General features: G+C 42.1%; 1 protein-coding gene across 2 annotated transcripts in view; it reads left to right on the plus strand.

Annotated features, from left to right (window-relative positions):
* Window positions 1-22,960, plus strand: part of LAS1L (LAS1 like ribosome biogenesis factor) — a 62,037-nt gene that overhangs the window by 21,904 nt on the left and 17,173 nt on the right. For both annotated transcript variants that reach the window (XM_033945138.1, XM_033945139.1), the window contains exons 9-10: window positions 17,026-17,232; window positions 21,107-21,254. In XM_033945138.1, coding sequence (XP_033801029.1) covers window positions 17,026-17,232; window positions 21,107-21,254 — 355 coding nt within the window. The remainder of the gene's footprint in view (window positions 1-17,025; window positions 17,233-21,106; window positions 21,255-22,960) is intronic.

Below are 22,960 nucleotides of genomic sequence, written 5' to 3' on the forward strand. Positions count from 1 at the left end.
GTAGTGCTGGTCTGGAGGGTTGTTTCCCTTTAAGAAAACTGTATTTTACTGTATTTTTTCATGTAACCAGCACTTTTTTTTTTTATAGCTAGGTCGCGTATGGAGCAATTGTGCCCTTCTCCGGGGGAGTAGGCCACAATTTTAGTCCAGCCGCGAGACACTCGCGGCCGGCCTGAACTCGGCGGTTTGGGTCGGTGAGGTGGTGGAGCTCCGTCGGCAGCGGCTGCAGGCGCCCAGAGCTCCCCGCCGATGGTGCCTCGCGAGTCGGCTTGGAGCAGTGGGGAAGCCCGGTCTTCCACAACCGCCCACGGAGGGATTCCCCGAAGGATTCCCTCTCAGCTGATTTTTTGACAGCTGATGCCGGCTTGCCTGCTTTAGCGGCTGAGACTATTCAGGTTTCTCAGCCGCTTCAGGCTATGGAGGGAGCTTTTTTGGCGGGAAAACCGCCATCTTCTCTGTCTGGCCCCTCCATTTTGTCTTCCACCTCAGGTGACCTTCCCCCTGTTTTGACTATGCAGGGGCAAGGTTCTGCTGGGTCCCCTGCTGTGGCAGGGAGTCCCTTGGGACCCTCGGGGGGTTTTTCTCCTGAATTTTTCTTTTCTTTATGCAGAGCCTATTTTCAGGCGGCTGGGGGTCCCGGTTGCGCCCAGGGGGTTTCGGGGGGTGGGTTTTCCTCCGCGCTCCCTGCGGCTTTGCCTCTTTCGTCTGGCGTGACGTCCCCTCCGCCGCCTCCCTTGTCCAAGCGTCCGCGGGTGTCGTGGGACGAGAATTTGTGGTCGGAGGAACGGGTCGGTCTGGAGGAGGACCTGGACCCTTCTGAGGAGTTCCAGGACTCTCTGGAGGGGACGGAAGCTGGCGGCGGGTTGTCGGATTTCCCGTTCTCCAGTGACGAGGCGTCCGTGGTGCGCCTTTTTCAGAAAGATGAGCTGCCTGACCTTATTCAACAGGTTTCTACGGTTTTGCGTTTTGAGGACGCGCCGCCGGAGACTCCGCGTGTGGGGGACCCCCTGTTACGGGGGATCCGTTCCGTTTCCCGCTCTTTTCCTATGCATCAGGATATTCGGGATATTATTCTGGAGCAGTGGAAAACGCCGGAGGCGCCGTTTCGGCTGGCGCGCAGCATGGCTCGCCTGTATCCCATTCCTGAAGGGGATCGGGCTACGTTAGCTTCGCCAGTCGTGGATGCGGTGGTCTCGGCAATTTCCAAGCGGCATACCGTGCCTGTTGAGGGCGGTTCTGCCTTGCGGGACCCTGAGGAGCGCAAATTGGAGAGCATCCTTAAGCAAAATTTTCAGGTCTCTGCCTTTGGGGTCCAGGCGGCTATTTGTGGGGGACTGGTCGCTCGCGCCGTGTTTCGGTGGGCGGAGCGGGTCTTGGATCGAGAGTCTGACGACTGGTCTCTGGTGGATCAGGAGGTTGCGAAGATTGAGATGGCGGCCTCATTCCTCTCAGATGCTCTATATGACTTGGTGCGGATATCGGCTAAGTCTATGGCTTTTGGCGTGGCCGCAAGGCGTGTGTTGTGGCTGCGCGCTTGGGCGGCGGATGCTGCGTCCAAAGCTAAGCTTACTAAATTTCCCTTTCGGGGGTCGTTTTTGTTTGGAGAGGACTTGGATAAGTTGATTCAGACTCTGTCGGACTCGAAAGTTCCCCGTCTGCCGGAGGACCGTGCCCGCCCGGCGTCTCGGGGGGGTGCGGCCCGGGGGCGTTTGCGGGATTTTCGCAAGTATCGCCCTGGGCGTGGGGCTGCTTCTTTCCAGTCTCCGGGATTTTCCCGGGGTCGGTTCTTCCAGCGCATGCAGCCCTTTCGGGGGGCCCGTCGGGGGGCAGGGAATCCCTCCGCCGGTTCCCCCGCTTCCCGTCCTGCACAATGACGCCTTGCCGGCGCCCCCTTTGGTTCCGGTGGGGGCTCGGCTGCGCGAATTTTTCCCCAAATGGGCCGAGATCACGTCCGATCAGTGGGTCCTGGAGGTGGTGCGGGACGGTTATGCCCTGGAGTTCGCCCGCTCTCTGCCGGATTTTTTCCTCGCTTCTCCGTGTCAGACTCCGGGGAAGACGCAGGCTTTTCGCCAGACCCTTCAGCGCTTGCTAGATCTCAGGGCAGTTGTTCCGGTGTCCCCTCCGGAGTGGGGCACGGGCAGGTACTCCATTTACTTTGTGGTGCCCAAAAAGGAGGGGACTTTTCGGCCCATCCTCGATTTAAAAGGGGTCAACAGGGCTCTCAAGATTCCCTCTTTCCGTATGGAAACTCTGCGGTCGGTCATTCTGGCGGTTCAGCCGGGGGAGTTTCTCACTTCTCTCGATCTGACGGAGGCCTACTTGCATGTTCCCATTCGGGCCTCTCATCAGCGTTTCCTGCGCTTTGCGATCTTGGGTCGGCACTTTCAGTTCTGTGCGCTTCCCTTTGGGCTGGCCACGGCTCCTCGAACGTTCACCAAGGTGATGGTGGTCGTCGCGGCAGCCTTGCGGTCGGAGGGTATCCTGGTACACCCCTACCTGGACGACTGGTTAATTCGGGCAAAGTCGTTGCAGGAAAGCTCCCGGGTTACTGCTCGGGTGGTGGAGTTTCTCCGGTCGCTGGGCTGGGTGGTCAACCTTTCCAAGAGTCGGTTGGTCCCGGCTCAGCGTCTGGAGTACCTAGGGGTGCTGTTCGACACCTCCTTGGGGAAGGTCTTCCTCCCAGAGGGCCGGGTGAGCAAATTGCAATCTCAGATTCGCCTGCTTTTGGCGTCCCGGTGTCCTCGGGCGCGAGATTTCCTCCAGGTCTTGGGGTCGATGGCGGCGTCCCTGGACGTGGTGAGGTGGGCGCGGGCCCACATGCGTCCTCTCCAGTATGCTCTGCTCCGGAGGTGGTCTCCCCAGAGGCACGGGATGGATGTTCCGGTTCCCCTGCGAGGCTTGGCGCGCTGCAGTCTGCGTTGGTGGCTCCAGACCCCTCACCTAGTTCAGGGGGTGGGTCTGGATCTCCCGCAGTGGACGGTGCTCCTGACGGATGCGAGTCTCCTGGGTTGGGGGGCTCAGTGTTTGGGTCACTCAGCTCAGGGCACCTGGTCCGCGGAGGAGGCCGCCTGGTCGATCAATGTGTTGGAGACCAGAGCGGTCCGTCTGGCGCTGTTGGCTTTCCACTCCCTGTTGCTGGGCAAGTCGGTCAGAGTGCTGTCGGACAATGCCACGGCGGTGGCTTATGTCAATCGTCAGGGGGGCACCAAGAGCACTCAGGTGGCGCAGGAGGCGGCTCTGCTCATGGTTTGGGCGGAATCCCATCTGCTGGACCTCTCGGCCTCTCATATAGCCGGGGTAGAAAATGTTCAGGCAGACTTCCTCAGTCGTCACTTCCTAGATCCAGGAGAGTGGTGTCTCGGCGCCGAGGCGTTTCAGTTGATAGTGCAGGCTTGGGGGCAGCCCCTGATGGACCTGATGGCCACGGGTGGCAACGCCAAAGTGCCCCGCTTCTTCAGTCGTCGCAGGGACGGTCTGGCCGAGGGTCTGGATGCTCTGGTCCAGCAGTGGCCAATGGAGGGGCTGTTGTATGTGTTCCCTCCTTGGCCGCTGGTGGGCAGGGTGCTTCTTCGCATTGTTCACCATCCGGGTTTGGTGGTGCTGGTGGCGCCGGATTGGCCTCGCCGTCCGTGGTATGCGGATCTGGTGAGGCACCTGGTAGCGGATCCTCTTCCTCTGCCTCTCTCGGACGACCTTCTGATGCAGGGTCCCATTCCCATGTTCGACCCGTCTCCCTTCTGTCTTACGGCGTGGCTCTTGAAAGGGGTCGCCTTAGCAAGAAGGGATATTCAGACAAGGTGATCTCTACACTGTTGGGGTCCCGGAGGCTTTCTACCTCTCGGGCTTATGTGCGGGTTTGGCGTCTCTTTGAGGAATGGTGTCGGGCGCGGGGAGTGACCTCTTTTCGCGCTTCTCTGCCTAACATTCTGGAGTTCTTGCAGGATGGCCTGGATAGAGGCCTGGCTTGGTCTTCTCTCCGGGTTCATCTTGCGGCCCTGTCGGCTTTTCGAGGGTTGGTGTCAGGTCAGCGTTTATCGGCTCTTCCTGATGTGATTCGGTTTTTGCGGGCGGCCAAGTTGCTTAGGCCTCCCCTACGGCCCTCGGTTCCCTCTTGGGATCTTAATCTGGTTCTCTCTGTTTTGGTGCGTCCGCCTTTCGAGCCCTTGGACGACTGTTCTTTGAAGGACCTTACTTTGAAGGCGGTCTTTTTGGTGGCCATTACTTCTGCTAGGCGTGTTTCTGAGCTGCAGGCTTTCTCTTGTAGGGCTCCCTTCTTGGAGTTTTCTAGGGAGCGGGTCGTCTTGCGGCCTGTTCCTTCCTTTCTGCCGAAGGTTGTTTCTCCTTTTCATGTCAATCAATCGGTGGTTCTCCCGGTCTTGGGTGGTCGGGAGGGCTCTTCTGAGCAACGGCAGCTGCGCAAGTTGGATGTCGGTCGGGTCCTTCGCTCTTATGTGCAGCGGACCCAGGAATTCCGGAAGTCCGATCATCTCTTTGTCCTCCTGGCGGGTCCTCGTCGGGGAGCTGGCGCTTCTAAGGCTACTATTGCGCGCTGGATCAAGGAGACGATTGCTTCCGCTTATCTTCTGAAACAGCAGCCTGTTCCGGAGTTTCTCAAGGCTCATTCCACTCGGGGTCAGACGGCTTCTTGGGCTGAGTCGTCGCTCGTGCCTCCAGTGGATATTTGTAAGGCTGCGGTTTGGTCCTCCTTGCATTCCTTTGTTCGTCATTATCGGGTTGATGTGCAGGCGCGTCGGGACGCGGTGTTCGGTGAGCGTGTACTGGTATCGGCCCTTCGGGGGTCCCGCCCGTGAGAGGGACTGCTTTGGTACGTCCCATTCGTAAAGTTAACCTCTACTGGTCTGGAGAGTGCTAAAGAAGGAGAAATTAGGTTCTTACCTGCTAATTTACTTTCTTTTAGCTTCTCCAGACCAGTAGAGGTCCCCACCCTGTCTGTTGTTGTTGTTGTTGGGGCTGTTGCGCGGGCAGTTTTTGGTTTTTGCTGCGGGTTCTAGTATTTTTCTAGGGCCGGGGAGAAGTGAAGAACAGCGGCTGTGGCTCGGCTGGCTTAGCTGGCGAGCTGTGGGGACATTCTTCCTTCGGGAATTTCTCCTCTGCATTTTCCAACAGCATTTTGGGTATGTTATTTGTTACTCCTTTCGGAGTATTGTTTTTTCTCTCTGTTGTTTTCCAGTTCTTGGTTCTGCTTGGCTATTCGGCAGACTGAGGGAAATAGAGAGGAGGGGCTAGGATATACTGTCCCAAAGTTTTGTTTTCAGTCTCCACCTGCTGGTCATGATTAGATATATACCCATTCGTAAAGTTAACCTCTACTGGTCTGGAGAAGCTAAAAGAAAGTAAATTAGCAGGTAAGAACCTAATTTCTCCTTGTTGGTTATATGTTGAATGGCAACCCCTGTCATGATTAATAAAAGCTTGTTATTTTCTGGTGAAATTTGACTTTTTTTCCTCATCATCATTCCAAATAATATTGTATCATATGATATTGCTATATGATTTTCCATCAATTTATTAATTTGTGGCCAAATTGAATTCCAAAAAGATTTAATATAGGGACAATGATATAGTAAGTGATCTAATGTCCCTGGTTCCAGATTGCAGTGCCAGCATTTATTAGACTTAGAACTGTCTAATTTTTGTAAACGTGTAGGGGTCCAAAAAGCTCTATGTAATAAAAAGAACCAAGTTTGTCTCATAGATGCTGACACTGTACATCCCATTCTCCAAGACCAAATTAGTGGCCATTGAGATGCATTAATCTGATGTCCAATCTCAATGCTCCAAATATCTCTTAGACCATTTTTTGGTTTTTTATTCAAATATCCAGATATTAATTTATACCACAATGCGGCTTGATGTCCTAGGAAGTCTGCTTTAAAACATAAGAACTTTAAACTATATTGATCATTCAATGTTTTCCATTCAGGGAACCCATCCTGAATGGCCTGCTTCAATTGCAACCATTTAAAACTTTGTGTTTTACTTAAACCAAATCTATGTTGCAATTGTGAAAATTCCAGCAGTTTACCTTCTGAAATAACATCATCTAAAGATCTAATGCCTGCAATAATCCAGTTCTTCCAAAGGATTTGAGCTCCGCCAATTTTGATCTTGGAGTTTATCCATAAAGATTGATTAGTTGATTTGTATATTGGGATAGGTGTTAATTTACTAATAAATCTCAACGTTTTCCAAGTATCTATTAATATTTTATTTTCTCTATATCTTCTAGGCATGTTGATACTTGGAAGATGAACTAAATTTAGGGGAAACATAAGGCGCCATTCTAAATACAACCAATCCGGTGCATTATCCATAAGTTCTGGGAGGATCCAATACATACCCTGACGTAGAATATAGGCTTGATGATACCTATAGAAATTTGGAAAATTTACCCCTCCCTCTTTAATTGATTTTTGCAAAGTTACTAAAGCAATTCTAGGTGTTTTACCAAGCCAAACAAATTTTGTTAAAATGCTATTAAGCTTTTTATAAAAGGACCCCTGAAAAAAAATAGGTATCATACTCATTTGGTAGCAAACTACAGGTAATATCATCATTTTAATAGTTTGAATTCTTCCCCACCAAGAAATATGTAATGGGTTCCATTGCTCACATAACTCCGTAACTTTTTTTAATACATATTTTTCATTCTCTTTTACAGTATCTTCAATTGTATTTTTAACTTGAATACCAAGATATTTAAATCTTCTTCTTTCCATATGAATGGAAAAGTGTCAAATAATCCTTTTACACAATGAATATTTAAAGGTATTATTTCAGATTTATTCCAATTAATTTTATAACCTGAAAATTTGCTAAACTTATCAATTAATTCCAATAAAGAAGATAAGGTAGACTCTGGATTTCTCAAATAAAGCAAAATATCATCAGCATAAGCCGAAATTTTATATTCCATATCTGAATATGGAATACCCTGTATCTCCCCTGTTTGCTGTATTGCTAACAATAAGGGTTCTAATACAACATCAAATAACAAAGGAGACAAAGGACAACCTTGTCTAACTCCCCTCTGCAATTGAAAACCATCAGATATCATATTATTAATATTTAATCTTGCCATCGGGAAGCTATACAATGTTTTCACCATTTGTATAAATCCAGAACCTATACCAAACCATTCTAAAGCCTGATACATAAAATTCCATTCTACCCTATCAAAAGCTTTTTCTGCATCCAATGAAACTGTAAAAGCCGGTTCATCCATTTTTTTTGATAAATTTAGCATATGAAACAATAATCTAGAGTTATTAGAGGAATGTCTTTTAGCAACGAAACCCGTTTGATGCATATCTATAATATGTGGGAGAGCTTTGGCTAATCTCAAAGCCAAAATTTTCGCCAAAAGTTTATTATCTACATTTATCAAGGATATAGGCCTGTAGTTTGAAACCAAAGTAGGATCTTTATTTGGCTTAGGTAAAACAATTATTATTGATTCAGCCATAGTACCTTTAATATCACCTTTTATAAGTTGTGTCTGATATAAATTTAGTAAATGTGGGGAAAGGACATTTTGAAATGTTTTATAAAATTCTACTGTATATCCATCACCACCTGGAGCGGATCCAACTCTAAGAGATCTCAATGTTGTTTCTAATTCTTTTAATGATATAGGTTCATCTAAACTCCGTTTTATATGATCAGGGATCTTAGGTCCATTAATAAGATCTAAAAAATTTTTTCCATCTTTTTGTCTCTCAAAATAAGGCTCGGAAGAATACAGGTCCTTATAAAATTTTAGAAATTGTTTTAAAATTATTTTAGTTTGATTTGTTATTATGCCATTATCATCTTTTATTCCATTTATATTTGTTCTTCTTTTTTTTGCTTTAAGATAATTTGCCAATAATCTTCCCGCCTTATTAGAATTTCCATAATACATTGTTTGTTTGGAAAACAAATCTCTTCTTATCATTTTTGAAGTTAATTCATTATATTTACCTTTTGCTTTCAAAAGAGTTTGTAAAACTTCATGTTCCCATTTACTTACCAATTTAGCTTCTAATATTTTTATTTTTTTTTCTAATTCTATATATTGTATTTTAATCTGTTTCCTAACATAAGCTGAATATGATATTATATTACCCCTCATAGTTGCTTTAAATGCATCCCATACATTCTCAATAGATGTATCCTCCACTAAGTTTATTTGAAAGAATTCGTTAATTTGTGTTTTGAAATTTTCCAAAAATTTGTCATCCACAAGCAATGCATTATCAAATCTCCAAAGAGGTCTACCATTCTCCAATTGATCTAATTGTAATTCTATCCATACTCCCGCATGATCCGAAATAATAATAGGATCTATGGAGGCTTTAATCACCTGTTGCACTTTATTTGTTGAAACAAAAATATAATCTATTCTTGAAAATGATTTATGAACCTGTGAACAGAATGAAAATTCCTGATCATTAAAATGAAGAATACGCCATATATCTTTCAAATCACATGCTTGAGCCAAATTATCTAAACCTAAAGATTTTATATTTTTACCTGGTTTTTTATCTAATAATGGATCCATTACAGCATTAAAATCTCCAGCCACCACTAAATTAGAAGCAGCCAGTGGTAAGAACATATTCTGTAATTTTTTAAAAAATTCTGATTGATTCGAATTAGGGGCATATATGTTAAACAACGTCAGGGCATTATTTCCCATACTTACATCAATATGTAACCATCTTCCATGTGGATCTGAATTTACAAATTTGAGATTGGCCATACATTTTTTATTTATAAGAATTGCCACCCCTGCTTTTTTACCCTCTGCTGGAGCAAAAAAACATTCTTTCACCCACCCACCCGTTAGTTTCTGAGATTCTTTTATATTAAGATGGGTCTCTTGTAGACAGTAAATATCCGCATTTTGCTTTTTTAAAAATGCTAATACTTTTTTCCTTTTGATTACATGGTTCAGGCCATTGACATTGATAGAGTATATTTTAAGAGTCATTATATGTTCTAATACTTATCATTATAATCTTCTTTTCCTCTTTTGTCATAATTAAAATCAAAAAATTATTCTCTATGACACACATATTTACCCCTGAAGTATCTAATCCCTTATTAATTTTTTCTTTAATCATTCTAGTAAATCTCATTTTTTTCCCTCCCTTTCCCACCCTATACAATGACTGCTTAAGGATACACATTGGAATAGCAATCAGAACATTCCTCTTTCTCCTAGGCAACCAATGTTCAATCAATATCCCTTTCTATCTATCTGTATTAATCTTTATTATCTTTAATCATTTTTTATTCTTAACATTTCATTAATGTATCTTTATTTTTTCATAAATTTTTAATTTATATTTTCCCAGTATTATAATTTACATCATAAATCTATATCTTAAACATATATTAAATATGTTATTAATATTTTTAATATATCTTATATTTTTCCTCTTTATATTTTTATTGTCTTTTCTTTAGTTTATGTTTTCTTTTCTTCAGTTTTTCAATGTCTCATATGTTTATAATTTTTCAGAATGTCAACAAAACCAGTCTTGATGTTTTATGTTAAAATGTCATAGGTTCTGATTTTGAGAGAAAGGCTTTTAATTTTTCTGGATCTTCGAAATATAGAGATTTATCTCCAGATGATACTCTCATTTTAGCTGGATAGTATAATCCATATTTGTATCCCTTTTCTTTTAGTTGAGGTCTCATGTCTAGTAGTCTCTTTCTTTTATTTGCTGTATTTTTTGCAAAATCCGGTAGAAACCATATTCTGGATCCTTTGTAGTTTAGATTTTTGTCCTTCTTGGCGGCATTTAGTATTTCTAATGCTTGTTGGTATCTAAGCATTTTGAATATTATTGGTCTTGGCCTGCCTTTATTTTCTACATTTTTTACTGGGATCCTATGCGCCCTTTCTATTTCTATTGGTTGTTTTAATTCAATTTGTAGTATTTTTGGGATTAAGTTTTCTAGAAACTGTATAGTATTTTTTCCTTCTAAGTTTTCTTGTATTCCAAAAAGTTTAATATTTTTCCTTCTTCCTCTATTTTCGTAATCTTCTAGTTGATCTTTCAATTTATTCAATTCTAGGTTGTCATTTTTGCATCTGTTTATTTCACCTTCTATGACCTCCATTTTATTTTCTAGTATAGTTGTTTTTTTGTTATTTACTTCCAATTGTCTGTGGATGTTTAGAATTTCTTCTTTCATTTCAGACATATTGGACACAGTTTCTTTAAGCATTTGTTTTATTTGTCTTAATTCCTCCATAACTTCTGCTTTACTCAATATATCAGATTCTTCAGTTGGAAGTGGGATCTTACTTGGTGTTACTTGATCTTGTTTTTGTCTTTTTGCTGACATACCCGTTTCATTTTTATTTTGTCTGGTAGTTGCCATGTTGTTATTTTTTATGGAGTTTATTTTGTTCACAGATGTTAAATGATACAAGAACCTCTTTAAGTCACTATTTCAGTAGTTTTGTCTTTAATATCTTGCTATATCAGTTTAGAAAAAAATGGTGAGGAAATTTCAAAAATTATTTAATTTTCCTTTCTTAAGTTTAATCTCTATAGGTTTAAATTTGGTATCTTAGGTTTTTAATCCTTTTTCTTCCAGGATTTGGTTCTATCTTTTGAAGTAGAAATTTTTCTTTTTTAGCCTTTTTCCTTTCTTTTTCCCTTTCTTTTTCTCAGTTATCTGTCCCAATCTTGTACTGAGAAAGAACACTCCTCTTTTAGGGTCTGTTATCACTTTAATATTGGCAAGAAGGTTATTTTATTACCACCTTATTTTAAAGATTGACATTTATCAGCTTTTTACTTATATCAGTTTGAAACTCTTTTCCTTTTCTCACTTTCGTCGGGTAAATCAATGTTAGACCATCACAATCTTTAAACAGACTCAAATCTTCTATTACAGTATTCTTAGAGCAACTGTCAGTTATTTGTCTCCAGTTCTATTGTTGTGAGGAAAAAAAAAAAAAATGTCGGTAATCCTTCTCTCTGGCTCTCCTCCCTCAAGCCCCGTCACAACTTCAATGGAGGAGGGCAACACTCAATCCAGCAATATTTCCTTCCTTTAGGTTTCTTTCAGACACGTCGGGTCAAATCTTTATATAGATTTTTTATACTATCTCCGCCAGTCACTCTCCTCCGATGACACACCGCTACAGCGCTGAGAATAAAATTTCGGTAATCCTTTCTTTTGACGCTCCTCTCACAAGCCCAATCGCAGCCCTGACCGAGGAGATCAATACTCAATCCAGTAACTTTCTTTTACTTTGGTAATCTTGAAGTAACTGTCATTTATCTGTTCTCAGCGCCTCTCAAATGCTCCGATATCACGTTGCTTCAGCTTTTTTTTTTAAAAAAAAGCCGTTAATCCTTTCTTCTGGCTCTTCTCTCACAAGCCCAATCGCAGCTTTGATAGAGTAAAGCAATTTTCAATTCAGTAATTTTCTTTTACTTTAGTAAACTGACATTTATTTGTTCCCAGCGCCTCGGTACTTAATTAGTGAGAAAAAAATGCCGTTAATCCTCTCCCTCAGTTTTCTTCACTCAATCCCCTTTTCAGTATCGTCAAAGGAGGACAACTTTCAATTCAATATTTTCCTTCTTATGGGTTCCGTTTAATCATATCGGGACACAATCTTCCTCCACAATTTCCCCACCAGCTTTGTCAGTTACTCACTCATTCTCCTTGCCGTTTCAGCGCTGCAATTCAAGTCTCATTAACCGCCGAGAAAAAAAAACGGCGCTCTGCCTTTCCGACTCCTATTACCTTAGACTTCATTTTAACTTCATCAAAAGAGGATTTTATCTTTTATCATTTGTTCTGCTTCTTTAGTAAATATTTTTTTTATGAAATTATCCAGAAGGGAAATTTTTTTTTTATATTCTGTTGCCTAGATGATGAGGAGCTTCACGATCACACATCCATTTGTGTTCGCGTTAAGCCACGCCCCCCCAGTAAAAGTTTATTATTACTTGATGAAATCTGGCTCCTTGTTCTCATCGACATACCAAAGAGAATTGTATCATATGTTAATGCTACATGATTTTCTAACAAACAATTAATTTGGGACCAAATTGATTTCCAGAAGGCCATAATAAAGGGACAATAGAATAATAAGTGATCTAGAGTCCCTGCTTCAAGTTTACAATGCCAGCACCTATTAGACTTAGAGCTGTCTAACTTTTGTAATCTAACTGGGGTCCAAAATGCTCTATGTAACAAAAAGAACCAAGTTTGTCTCATAGATGCTGACACTGTACACTTCATCCTCCAAGACCAAACTCGTGGCCATTGAGACGCAGAAATTTGATGCTTAATCTCAATGCTCCAAATGTCTCTAAGACCAGTCCTTGGTTTTTTATTCATATATCCAGATATCAATTTGTACCACTGCAGCTTGGTGACCCAAGAAATCCACCTGAAAGCACAAGAATTCCAGACTATACTGATAATTAAGATTTTTTTCATTCAGGGAACCCCTCCTGAATAACCTGCTTCATTTGCAACAATTTTAAACTTTGTGATTTATTAAGACCAAATTTATGTTGTAACTGTGAAAAATCAAGCAGTTTACCATTTGAAATTAACATAATTTTAAGTTTGTATACCTGCAATAATCCATTGCTTCCAAACGATTTTAAAACCGCCAATTTGAATCTTGGAGTTTACCCATAGAGATTGATTTGTTGAATTATGTATTGGATTAGGTGTTAAATTACTAACATAACGCAATGTTTTCCATGTATCCATTAATATTCTATTATCTTTATATTTTCTAGGCATCTTAATACTGAGAACATGACATAAATGTAAAGGAAACATGAGTCGCCATTCCAAATACAACCAATCAGGGACATTTTCCATGAGCTCTGGGAGGACCCAATACATACCCTGGCGCAGAATATAGGCTTGATGATACCTATAAAAATTTGGGAAATTTACCCCACCCTCCATAATTGATTTTTGTAAAGATACTAAAGCAATTCTAGGCCTTTTACCCAGCCAAACAAATTTTGTAAGAATACCATTCAACTTTTTATAAAAGGACCCCTGAAAAAAAATTGGTATCATACTCATTTGGTAACAAACCACAGGCAATATCATCATTTTAATAATTTGAACTCTCCCCCACCAGGAAAGATGTAAAGGATTCCATTGCTCACACATTTCTGAAACTTTCTTTAATAAAAATTTTTCATTCTCTTTTACTGTGTCTTCAAGTGTATTTTTAATCCAAATACCTAAATACTTTAAACCATTTTCCTTCCATACAAAGGAAAATGAGTCAAATAATCCTTTAGTACAATGCACATTAAGAGGCAGAATTTCAGATTTACTCCAATTTATCTTATATCCTGAAAATTTTCCAAATTTCTCTATTAACTCAAGCAAGCATGGAATGGAAGTCTCTGGATTTCTCAAATAAAGCAATATGTCATCTGCATTCCCAGTCTGTACGAAGAATACCCTGTATCCCCTTTGCTTGTTGAATGGCTAATAACAAGGGTTCTAATACAATATCAAAAAGCAAAGGAGATAATGGACAGCCTTGTCTAACCCCTTTCCGCAAGTTAAAACTTTCTGACAAATTATTATTAATATACAATCTTGCAGTTGGGGAGCTATACAATGTTTGAATCATTTGTATAAATCCTGAACCTATACCAAACCATTCTAATGCTTGATACTTAAATGTCCATTCCACCCGATCAAAAGCTTTCTCTGCATCCAGTGACACAGAGAAAGCAGGTTCACTCATAACTTTTGTTAAATTTAACATGTGAAAAGCCAATCTGGTGTTATTAAAAAAAAACATTTTATTATATTTTAACTTGATATACAAGCAAGGTCTTGCAAAACAAGTACAGTGGTACCTCGGTTTACGAGTGCACCGGTTTGCGAGTGTTTTGCAAGATGAGCAAAACATTCGCAAAATTGGTACCTCGCAAACCGAGCTTGCCTCGATGTACGATTGCGGGGGGGGGGGGGGGACGCGCTCGTACATCGAGGCAAGCTCGGTTTGCGAGGTACCAATTTTGCGAATGTTTTGCTCATCTTGCAAAACACTCGCAAACCGGTGCACTCGTAAACCGAGGTACCACTGTACTTGTTTTGCAAGACCTTGCTTGTATATCTTGAACAGTTTAAAACATTATTAAAAATCTTCCTGTTTATAGATGCATTTGCCTAATGATTTGCAAAATGAAATGAGGCCCATCGGAGACTACATAAGAACATAAGAATAGCCTTACTGGGTCAGACCAATGGTCCATCAAGTCCAGTAGCCCATTTTCATGGTGGCCAATCCAGGTCTCTAGTACATGGCTAAAACCCAAGGAGTAGCAAGATTCCATGCTACCGATCCAAGGCAAGCAGTGGCTTCCCCCATGTCTTTCTCAATAGCAGACATTGGACTTTTCCTCCAGGAAATTGTCCAAACCTTTCTATAAACCAGCTACACTATCCGCTCAGACTAGTTTGAAACAAGAAGTGCAAAATCAATTTTTAACTTTTAAACTCTACTTTTTTTTTTTTACTAATGATATTGTAGTTCTGACTTTATTTTAACCATTAGTTTGTTATGTGAACAGCACAGATGTTCTTCCATTGCGGTATATCAAGTGTTAACCACATTGATCAAAGTTTCCAAGTTTATTTTTCAGTCCATAAATTCACATTTCATTATTGTTTGGAACAGGACTCCTGTTTGACCAGATAGCCCTTCAGGATTTATTTGGGATTTAGAATCCCTCTAGGCCCATTTCTTTGCAAAAGAATTGCTAAGCCTTTGCCTGTTTTAAGGTTTATCTGTTCCCCTTTCTTGTTGAAGGCAGCCTGTATAGCTAAGGAGACCTACATATAAGACTGTCATCCTGCTTGTTCTTGGAGGACAGCAGGATATGTATTCTCATATACCCTTCCTCCTCCCCATTGGAGTTGTAATCAACTGTATAAGTTAGAAGCTTGACTTGCTAAGTCTTGCATGACATTGGCATTGGGAAGGTATGCAACCCTCTGAAAAGCTTTGTGTAAGCTGGCGAAAGGTTCCCACGTGGGGCTTCATCAATGTCACACACATGTGAGTCTATCCTGCTGTCCTCAGAGAGCACCTGCTACCTTATCATCTGCTTTTAGTTGTGAGCTGGTGTAAATACTCACACCCATTGCTATATCCCCTATTATGCTAGTATTCTTTAAAGGAAAGTAGGTGCTATGCAAACACCCTGTTAATAGAATTTTTTTGTTCATATAAAAAATCTGCGCAGTGCCAAGTTGGTACATTTTTTCACATGACTTGTGTGTTGGGGCAGGGAAGGGAGTTGCAATTCGCATATGCTATTTGTAAAATATGTATGTATGTGCACAGTTTATGCAAATATCTTCAGCTTTGATCTAGATGCGATTCTTGCTGCTTTAGCCCTAGCATTTTTTTTTTTTTTAATCTTTATTCATTTTGTATATAACAACAAGTGTACACAAAATTTTCACAAATAAAATATCATAACACTTGAAAATTTTACAATTTCTTAAAATAAGTTTTACCCACCTCCCATCCAACCAAACCTATATATCCTATATAATAAAAGGTTAGCGGTGCATGCGCTTTTAAAAAAGCGTGATTACTGCCGCCGTGGTGTGTGATCCGTGGCCGTGTTCCATTTTAGAACCCGGCCAATGATCACTCTGGCCATTCCCCTCCTCCCGCCCTCACTCACCCTGGAAGGCAGGCAAGCTTTCTTCCTGCCCGCATCCTCGGCAGGGAACAAACCTCGGCCCTCATTCGCCGCCACCGCCGCTGCTGCTGATCCTCCTGTAAAGAGCAGCCTGCGATGGTGGCCGGCTTTAGCGAACCTCGCAAGCCGCTCTCCAACTCGGTAGCACGTTCCCTCTGACGCGATCCCGTGCGTCAGAGGGAACGTGCTACCGAGGCTGGAGAGCGGCCTGCGAGGTTCGCTAAAGCCGTCCACCATCGCAGGCTGCTCTTCAGGAGGATCAGCAGCATAAGAGGAGCCGCCACAGGCACTTTTAAAACTAACCTTCGGCCGCAGCAGGCCAGCCCGCGGGATGGGAAGGGGGAGGGGCCAAACGGAGCAGGCCAAATCGCATGAAGAGAAGGGAGGGGCCGAACGGAGCAGGACAGCTCACGTAAGAGAAGGGAATTGCTTCACAGGGACCTGGAGGGGAAGGGAAATACGCTGCTGTTTCTGCAAAGGAAAGTGGGGGGGGGGGGGGCTTCACAGGGACCTGGAGGGGAACGGAAATACCGCTGCTGCTTCTGCAAAGGAAAGTGGGGGGGGGGGAGGAGAGACAGAAAGAAATACAGACAGACAAAGAAGGCCAGGAAGAGACAGACAGAAATAATGATAGACAGACAGACAAAGGGTGCCAGGGAGAGAGAGAGAAAATTAGCAGGAGGGAGAGAGACAGAAAGGAAGGAAGAAAGAGACAGGAACAGGGAGAAAGACATAAATAAAGAAAGACAGACAGGCATATATTCTAGCACCCGTTAATGTAACGGGCTTAAACACTAGTCATATAATATAATACTAAAATAACAGCTTTCATACCTAATAATAAAATATCAGAGACCCACCCCCCACCCTCACTAATAATCAATAGTAACTATTATTCATCTTCATTACAATAACTTATTAAGGTCCCACACATCCTTAAACTTATTAAAATAACCTTTTTGCACTGCTAAAGGCATACCGAGTTCCACCAAAAACTATAATTCAATCTTGTATAATCCTTCCAATTGTATGTTAACTGTTGAATAGCAACTCCCGTAAGAATCATCAAAAGTTTATTATTATCAGAAGATATTTGACATTTAACCCTCGTAGACATTCCAAACAATACCTTGTCATACGACAATGCAAATTGATTGCCAAAATGCCTTAATATATGTAGCCCTAGCATTTTATAAAGACCTAGGCGCCTATGTACACTTGCTTGACCTGTAATAAAATGACTCTTTTTATATATATTTTTTTCCTCTTATAGAGAGAAGTAACTTACTGAAGGTTCCTCGAAAATTCCTCCGGTTCTGGCAGCCATTGTTGAAGAGTCTTCACTCTCAGACTTTCACTCAGATGTTGCTGGAAAAGCTCTTTGATGACCTTCGGGGATGCTACGAGTTTGTCACAGAGATTAGATCCCAGTACTTGCTTTACTGGATCTTTGAGATTCTGTCTGCTAATCACAGGGCTGGTGAGTTTACTAGGACATATGCAACTGAGAAACAATCTGAACATCCTACTTTAATGTTTATATCAAAGTTAAGTCATTTATTTTTATTTTATTTATTTCTGACTTTCTATACTGCCTTTAACAGGGTTAAGATGGTGCAGTCTAATAAACAAATAAATACAAATAATTGATAGGAAAGTATTTCACTCATAAAATAGCACACAGAGATACAGAGAATCCAGTGGCTGACATCCTGAAGACCTGCCAAATCAATCTGAGGAAGCCTGAGACAAGTTTTAATAGCCGATTTAGTCTTTCATGGAAAGCTCTCCCCAAATCATCACAGATAATGAACCCTAGAGGGCAGAAACTGTAAAAAAAAAAAAAAAAAAAAGAATGAACAATGATATGTTGGTTCATAATGGACAGCATGTGAACTGGTTAATGAATTAAATTGATTTACATAAATAAACCAGACTGCACGCTGCTATGATCATTAATTGCGGTGTATGATGTGGTGTGTATGGTTGTAGTTAGGCATTGTAGGCCTTAAATGTGAAGAGGAGAATTTTGAATGTTATCCTGAATTCAACAGGTAGCCAGTGGTGTGTTTTTTTTAACCAAAGGTGTATAAAAAGAGCAAAACAACTACAGTTAAAGAGGAGTCAGAACAATTTTGAAGAGTTTGTAGTTTCTTTAAGAGAGACTGTGAGATGCCTTGTCATGAAAAGAGTGGAAGGAATCTTGATCTGAAAAGTTATGTATACCTTATAATTGATGCAAAGTAAGAAAAACTGTTTTTAGAGCCAAGACTTGAGGAGCAAAAGATACCCTTCCCCCTCTGTATTCGCGGTGATAGGGGAACAGCATGGCCGCGAATACAGAAAAACCGCAAATAACTTTTTGTATGCTATTTGCGGGTTTTCTGAAAAAAAAAAACCAAACAAAACCCTAGAAAAGGCACAAAACTTCAAATAACCTGACCTGTTCCTGCGCGGCTGTAAAGGAAAGTGTGGGTCTGGATCCTGAGAACTGCTTTCAGAACAGAGCGCAGGGCTACCACTGCGCGAGGAACAAAGCAGTAACCTACTGTGGTTTGGTGGGGGACTTTCAGATCAGACTGGCGCTGGCAAATGCCAGGTACAGAGTCGGCGCGTGCCCGCTGAGTTACAGGTGTGTGTGCACTCGACGGGCCGGAGCCTCTGGGAACAGCACTGGATCCTGGCCTCCGCCTTGGGTGCAGATTCCGGGTGATTCCTCCAATTTCCTGTGATGTAAATTTGGGGACGGAGACTGCGTAAAAAAAAACTGCGAATAATTGAAACCGCGGATAGTGAAATCGTGAATATGGAGGGAGAAGTGTAGTTGATAATCAAAAATGATTCCGAGATAGCAAAAATTCTACTGACATTGTCTGTCCTAAAAGCTGTAATTTAGCTAATGGATGGGATAGAGCTCCTCTTAGCCCACAAGCTACTGTTTTCTCCAGATTTAAGGCTAGACAATTCTCCAAGAGCCATCGAGCAATTTTGTCTAAACAGATTTGAAGTGAAGAAAAGCATATAGTTTGCATAAATATGAAATGAATTGCAGATTCTTGAATTAATATTGCCAGTGAACATAGAAATAAATTGAACAGGAGGGGGAAGAAAATGAAGCTCTGGGGGACGCTATATGCCGATTTCGGATCTTCGAAGTGGAAGCCAACAGAAACGCAGTAAAGATCTGATCCTGAAGAAAGAAAGGTTTGGAACCAACAGAGAATAGTGTCTGAGGCAAACAGCGCAATAGAAAGACAGGAAAGAAGTGAGTGGTCAATCAGGTCAAGAGCAGATGATAAATCTAAAGAAATAGCTAGATTATGTATTCCGTTTTAATCCAGATATGCGTAAACCTAAAGCTGGATTGAATGAAGAGCTAGAATCTGTTCTTCAAATTAGCTTAGTTGGAGAAATAAATGTTTTTTCAGTAATTTTAGAAAGAGTGCATAAATTAGATTCTGGCCTACAATGAACTGGTATAATTGGGTCCACTCTTCTAGCTTTCAAAACAATTTCAGCAACAGAATTTGAGTGTAATACTACTGAATGCTGTTAGTCATTTGCCATAGGAGCCAAGAGACTAAAATAATAGTGCACTTTCTATCTGCTTAAGTACCCTAAGTCTTTCTAAGCTGTGGTAATACAAGGAAAAAGTGACTGAAGAGTTTCTTAACTCTCCTGCAGGGCAGATGGAATCTTGCTATTCTTTGAAATTCTGAATGGAATGTTGCTACGCTTTGGGATTCTAGAATCTTGTTACTCTCTGGGATTCCGGAATCTTGCTATATTCTTTGAGATTCTGAATGGAATGTTGCTATGCTTTGAGATTCTAGAATCTTGCTATTCTTTGAGATTCTGAATGGAATGTTGCTACTCTTTGGGGTTCTAGAATCTTGTTACTCTCTGGGATTCTGGAATCTTGCTATTCTTTGAGATTCTGAATGGAATGTTGCTACTCTTTGAGTTTTGTCCAGGTATTAGTGACCTGAATTGGCTTAAAACTGGGTCTGCCTCAATCCCCACCGACGCGTTTCATTATTTCATCAGGGTCGGGGACGGAGAAAGCAGAGCGGTTCAGAATTTTAGCAAAACGCTAAATCCCTATGTTATTCGCTGGGGCTGCCAGTTTTAAGCTAAGTAACAGTTTTGCACTTGCATTTGGATAGCGAAGTCAGCACTTTATAAATTATTATGAATATAAAGCAAAAGAATATTTATGTTGATATAAAGTTCCTATGAGGATGGCTAGCACACGATTTTATAGTGTGGCATTCTGAGGAACATAGTGTGAAAAATCTCAAATTTTAAATATATAGGTGGCTACTAAAGGTTTAGGGTGAAGTGAGAGACATTTTGTCCGGGATTTGCTATTTATGATCGTCTGAATTTCCCTTTCTGGTGGGCTAATCAGTGCTCCAGCTATTTATATGAGAAAACGAATGCAGAAAGTCTGGGGCACAGTATTCTTTTTCAATTGGTTTGGGGTTCTTTGACATCGTATGTTACTTCTCTATAGCAGGGCTCTGATTATAAGTCAGGTTTTGTTTACTTACATACACATCCAAAATAGGGTGGGGGGGGATATTTCTGTCCTAATTTGACCCTAAAGTAGTTATACTTGGGGTGGGAGGAAGGGTGGGAAGATATTATTAATATGAAGAGGGTAAGATTACTGGGCAAATCAATGTCGCTATGTTTTATTGTATAATCATTGAGGGGGGTGAGAGAAAATGAGTGGTTATATATATAATTGTAAGTGAATGTGCTTAAATTGATGTTTTATGTGTGTTATATTCATGTATTGCACTTTTGAAGTATGGAAAATCAATAAAGAACTATAAAAGAAATAATTGTGCACTAGGTAAAATCAGATCAAAGTCATAAGATCCGAAGTCTGAGATCTACTGACTTAACTGAATTCCTATGGATTTGAGTCTCTTGGGCTCTGTTCTAGCTGTTATTCTTCTGCTTTGTCCTCCACATTCGGACTATGAGGTGGTCTCAAGCAGAGATACCTTGGGTAAAATGATTATAACAGATTAAACTAATCCATGGGCAGTCACCGATTAATGCAGTAAATAAGAGAAAAATGACCCAGTCTGTCAGAAGATGTCTTACCCTAAATGTCATGTACCCTCCTGGAAATGTCCAGCTTCTTCTTATGTAATCCGCTTTGAACCGCAAGGTACAAGCGGAATAGAAATCACTAATGTAATGTAATGTAAATGATCTTGTGCCTATTTGCATCATTGTTGAAAAGGGCTGACGAATGTGTTTCACTTAGGCAACAGGTCTGGAGAGAAAAGAGAAATGAGCTAAAGCAGAAATATGAAAATGTCTTCATTCTTTTTCAGGGATGAAAGTAAAAGGCCTGTCCCAGACTCAGAAAGAGATGAGAAAGAGATGGCAGTTGTTCCGAAAACAGGTGCCATTGCAGTGGAACAGACTCCTAGACTGTTGCCTTGAAGCCCCGTGTCAGGCTACACCACATCTAATGCAGATGTAGGTCTGCAAAGCAAGGACTTTTACTGAGGCATAGATAAGCTGCAATTTTTAGAGCACTATATTTATTAAGTAAAAGAAAAATAATAAAAAATACATAGTATTAAAAATGATAAAAATATAAAGGCACAGCTAATGATGAAGTGCCACGTAATTCTTCCCACAAGCAAGAATTAACATAGCGGTGGAGTGGTGGGGCTGAGGCTCCTTTATAGCTAAGAGAAATTCGTGATATATACAGTGATTGCTATATACATCTGAGGGGACTTGAAAGAGCTATTTAAGATAGTGCCATAGGACTATAGGGCTTTGAGTGGAAGGGGAACAGGCAGCCTTGCAGACTAGGCCTCTCTACTGGGTGCTGGCTGGGTGACTCCTTAATCTTGATGGACCATTGGTCTGACCCAGTAAGGCTATTCTTATGTACAGTTTCCCTTTGTCTCGAAAAAAATATTGCTGCAAATGGTGGTGACCAGTGTTCCCGCTAAGCTGCGCTGGCGTGCGCTTGCGCACAAAATATTACCTCGCAGCGCACAAGTTTATCGTCACAGCGCACACAGTGTAGAGCACAGTTCTTCAACCGCCGGTCCGCAAAAAAATCTTGCCGGTCCGCGAAGGATTCGGTCCCCGCCGCAACGAAAGGCCGGCGTCAGCTGACTTGCAACTTCCTGTTGCAGTCGCTGTGCCGGGACTCCTGCCTTCGCCGGGACTCCTGCCTTCCACCGCGTTTGCCTCCTGCCTTGTCTCCGCACCTCCAGACCAGCAGCGGCAGCTCTGTATATTTTTAACTTCGGCACAGAGCTGCCCCTAATCAATAGTTTAGCGCGGTTTCATGAGGCAGCTTCGGGGCCTTTGCTATGCCGGCCCGCTTCGATGATGCGATGTGGGCCGGCCTAGCAAAGGCCCCGAAGCTGCTTCATGAAACCGCGCTAAACTATTGATTAGGGGCAGCTCTGTGCCGAAGTTAAAAATATACAGAGCTGCCGCTGCTGGTCTGGATTCTTGGCCCACTGAAGGAGGGCAAAGAGCAGCTGTCCTGAAGGTTTCCCTTCCTCTCGCCTTTGCAGGTCCCTTTTTTCCACCTTTTTTTTTTTTCTTCTTCAAACGGCAACGGGCCCCAGCATCGACATCAATCAAGTAAGTTCCACTGTTCCTTGCAAGCGGTTCTGCTCGGCCAAAGCTTCCCCTCTGACATGAGCCACCTCAGGGGAAAGAAAGTGACCCGCAAAGGTAAGGGGAAGGGGGCAGATAATGGAAGTTGGAGGGGGGGAGAGAGAAGGAGCAGATGATGGAATGGAGGAGATGAGAGAGAGAGAAGGGGACAGATGATGGAAGTGAGAAGAAGGGAGAGAGAGCAGAAGGCAGATGGATGTCAGTTGAGAGGGGAGAGCAGATGCTGAATGGAAGTGGGGAAAGAACACATACTGGATGGAAGGAGATAAATAAAGGGGGAAGAAAATAGTAAGATAATGGAGGGGTGAGGGAAAGGGGTGACAAGCTTTCCCCACTCCCTTTGCAGCAAGGGAAGGAATGAGAGAGAGAGAGGAAGACATTGCACATGGGGGGTGGAGTAGAGAGGAAGAAATGCTGTGCAGTGGTGGGGAGAAAAAAAAGAGTGCACTTTGTGTAGTTTAATTTTGTGATTACCATTGTGTATTATTAATAAGATTATATTGTATGTCTATGAAAAATGAATGGAAGAAATG

The sequence above is a fragment of the Geotrypetes seraphini genome, chromosome 5, assembly GCF_902459505.1.
Source record: "Geotrypetes seraphini chromosome 5, aGeoSer1.1, whole genome shotgun sequence".
Classification (NCBI taxonomy): Eukaryota; Metazoa; Chordata; class Amphibia; order Gymnophiona; family Dermophiidae; genus Geotrypetes; species Geotrypetes seraphini.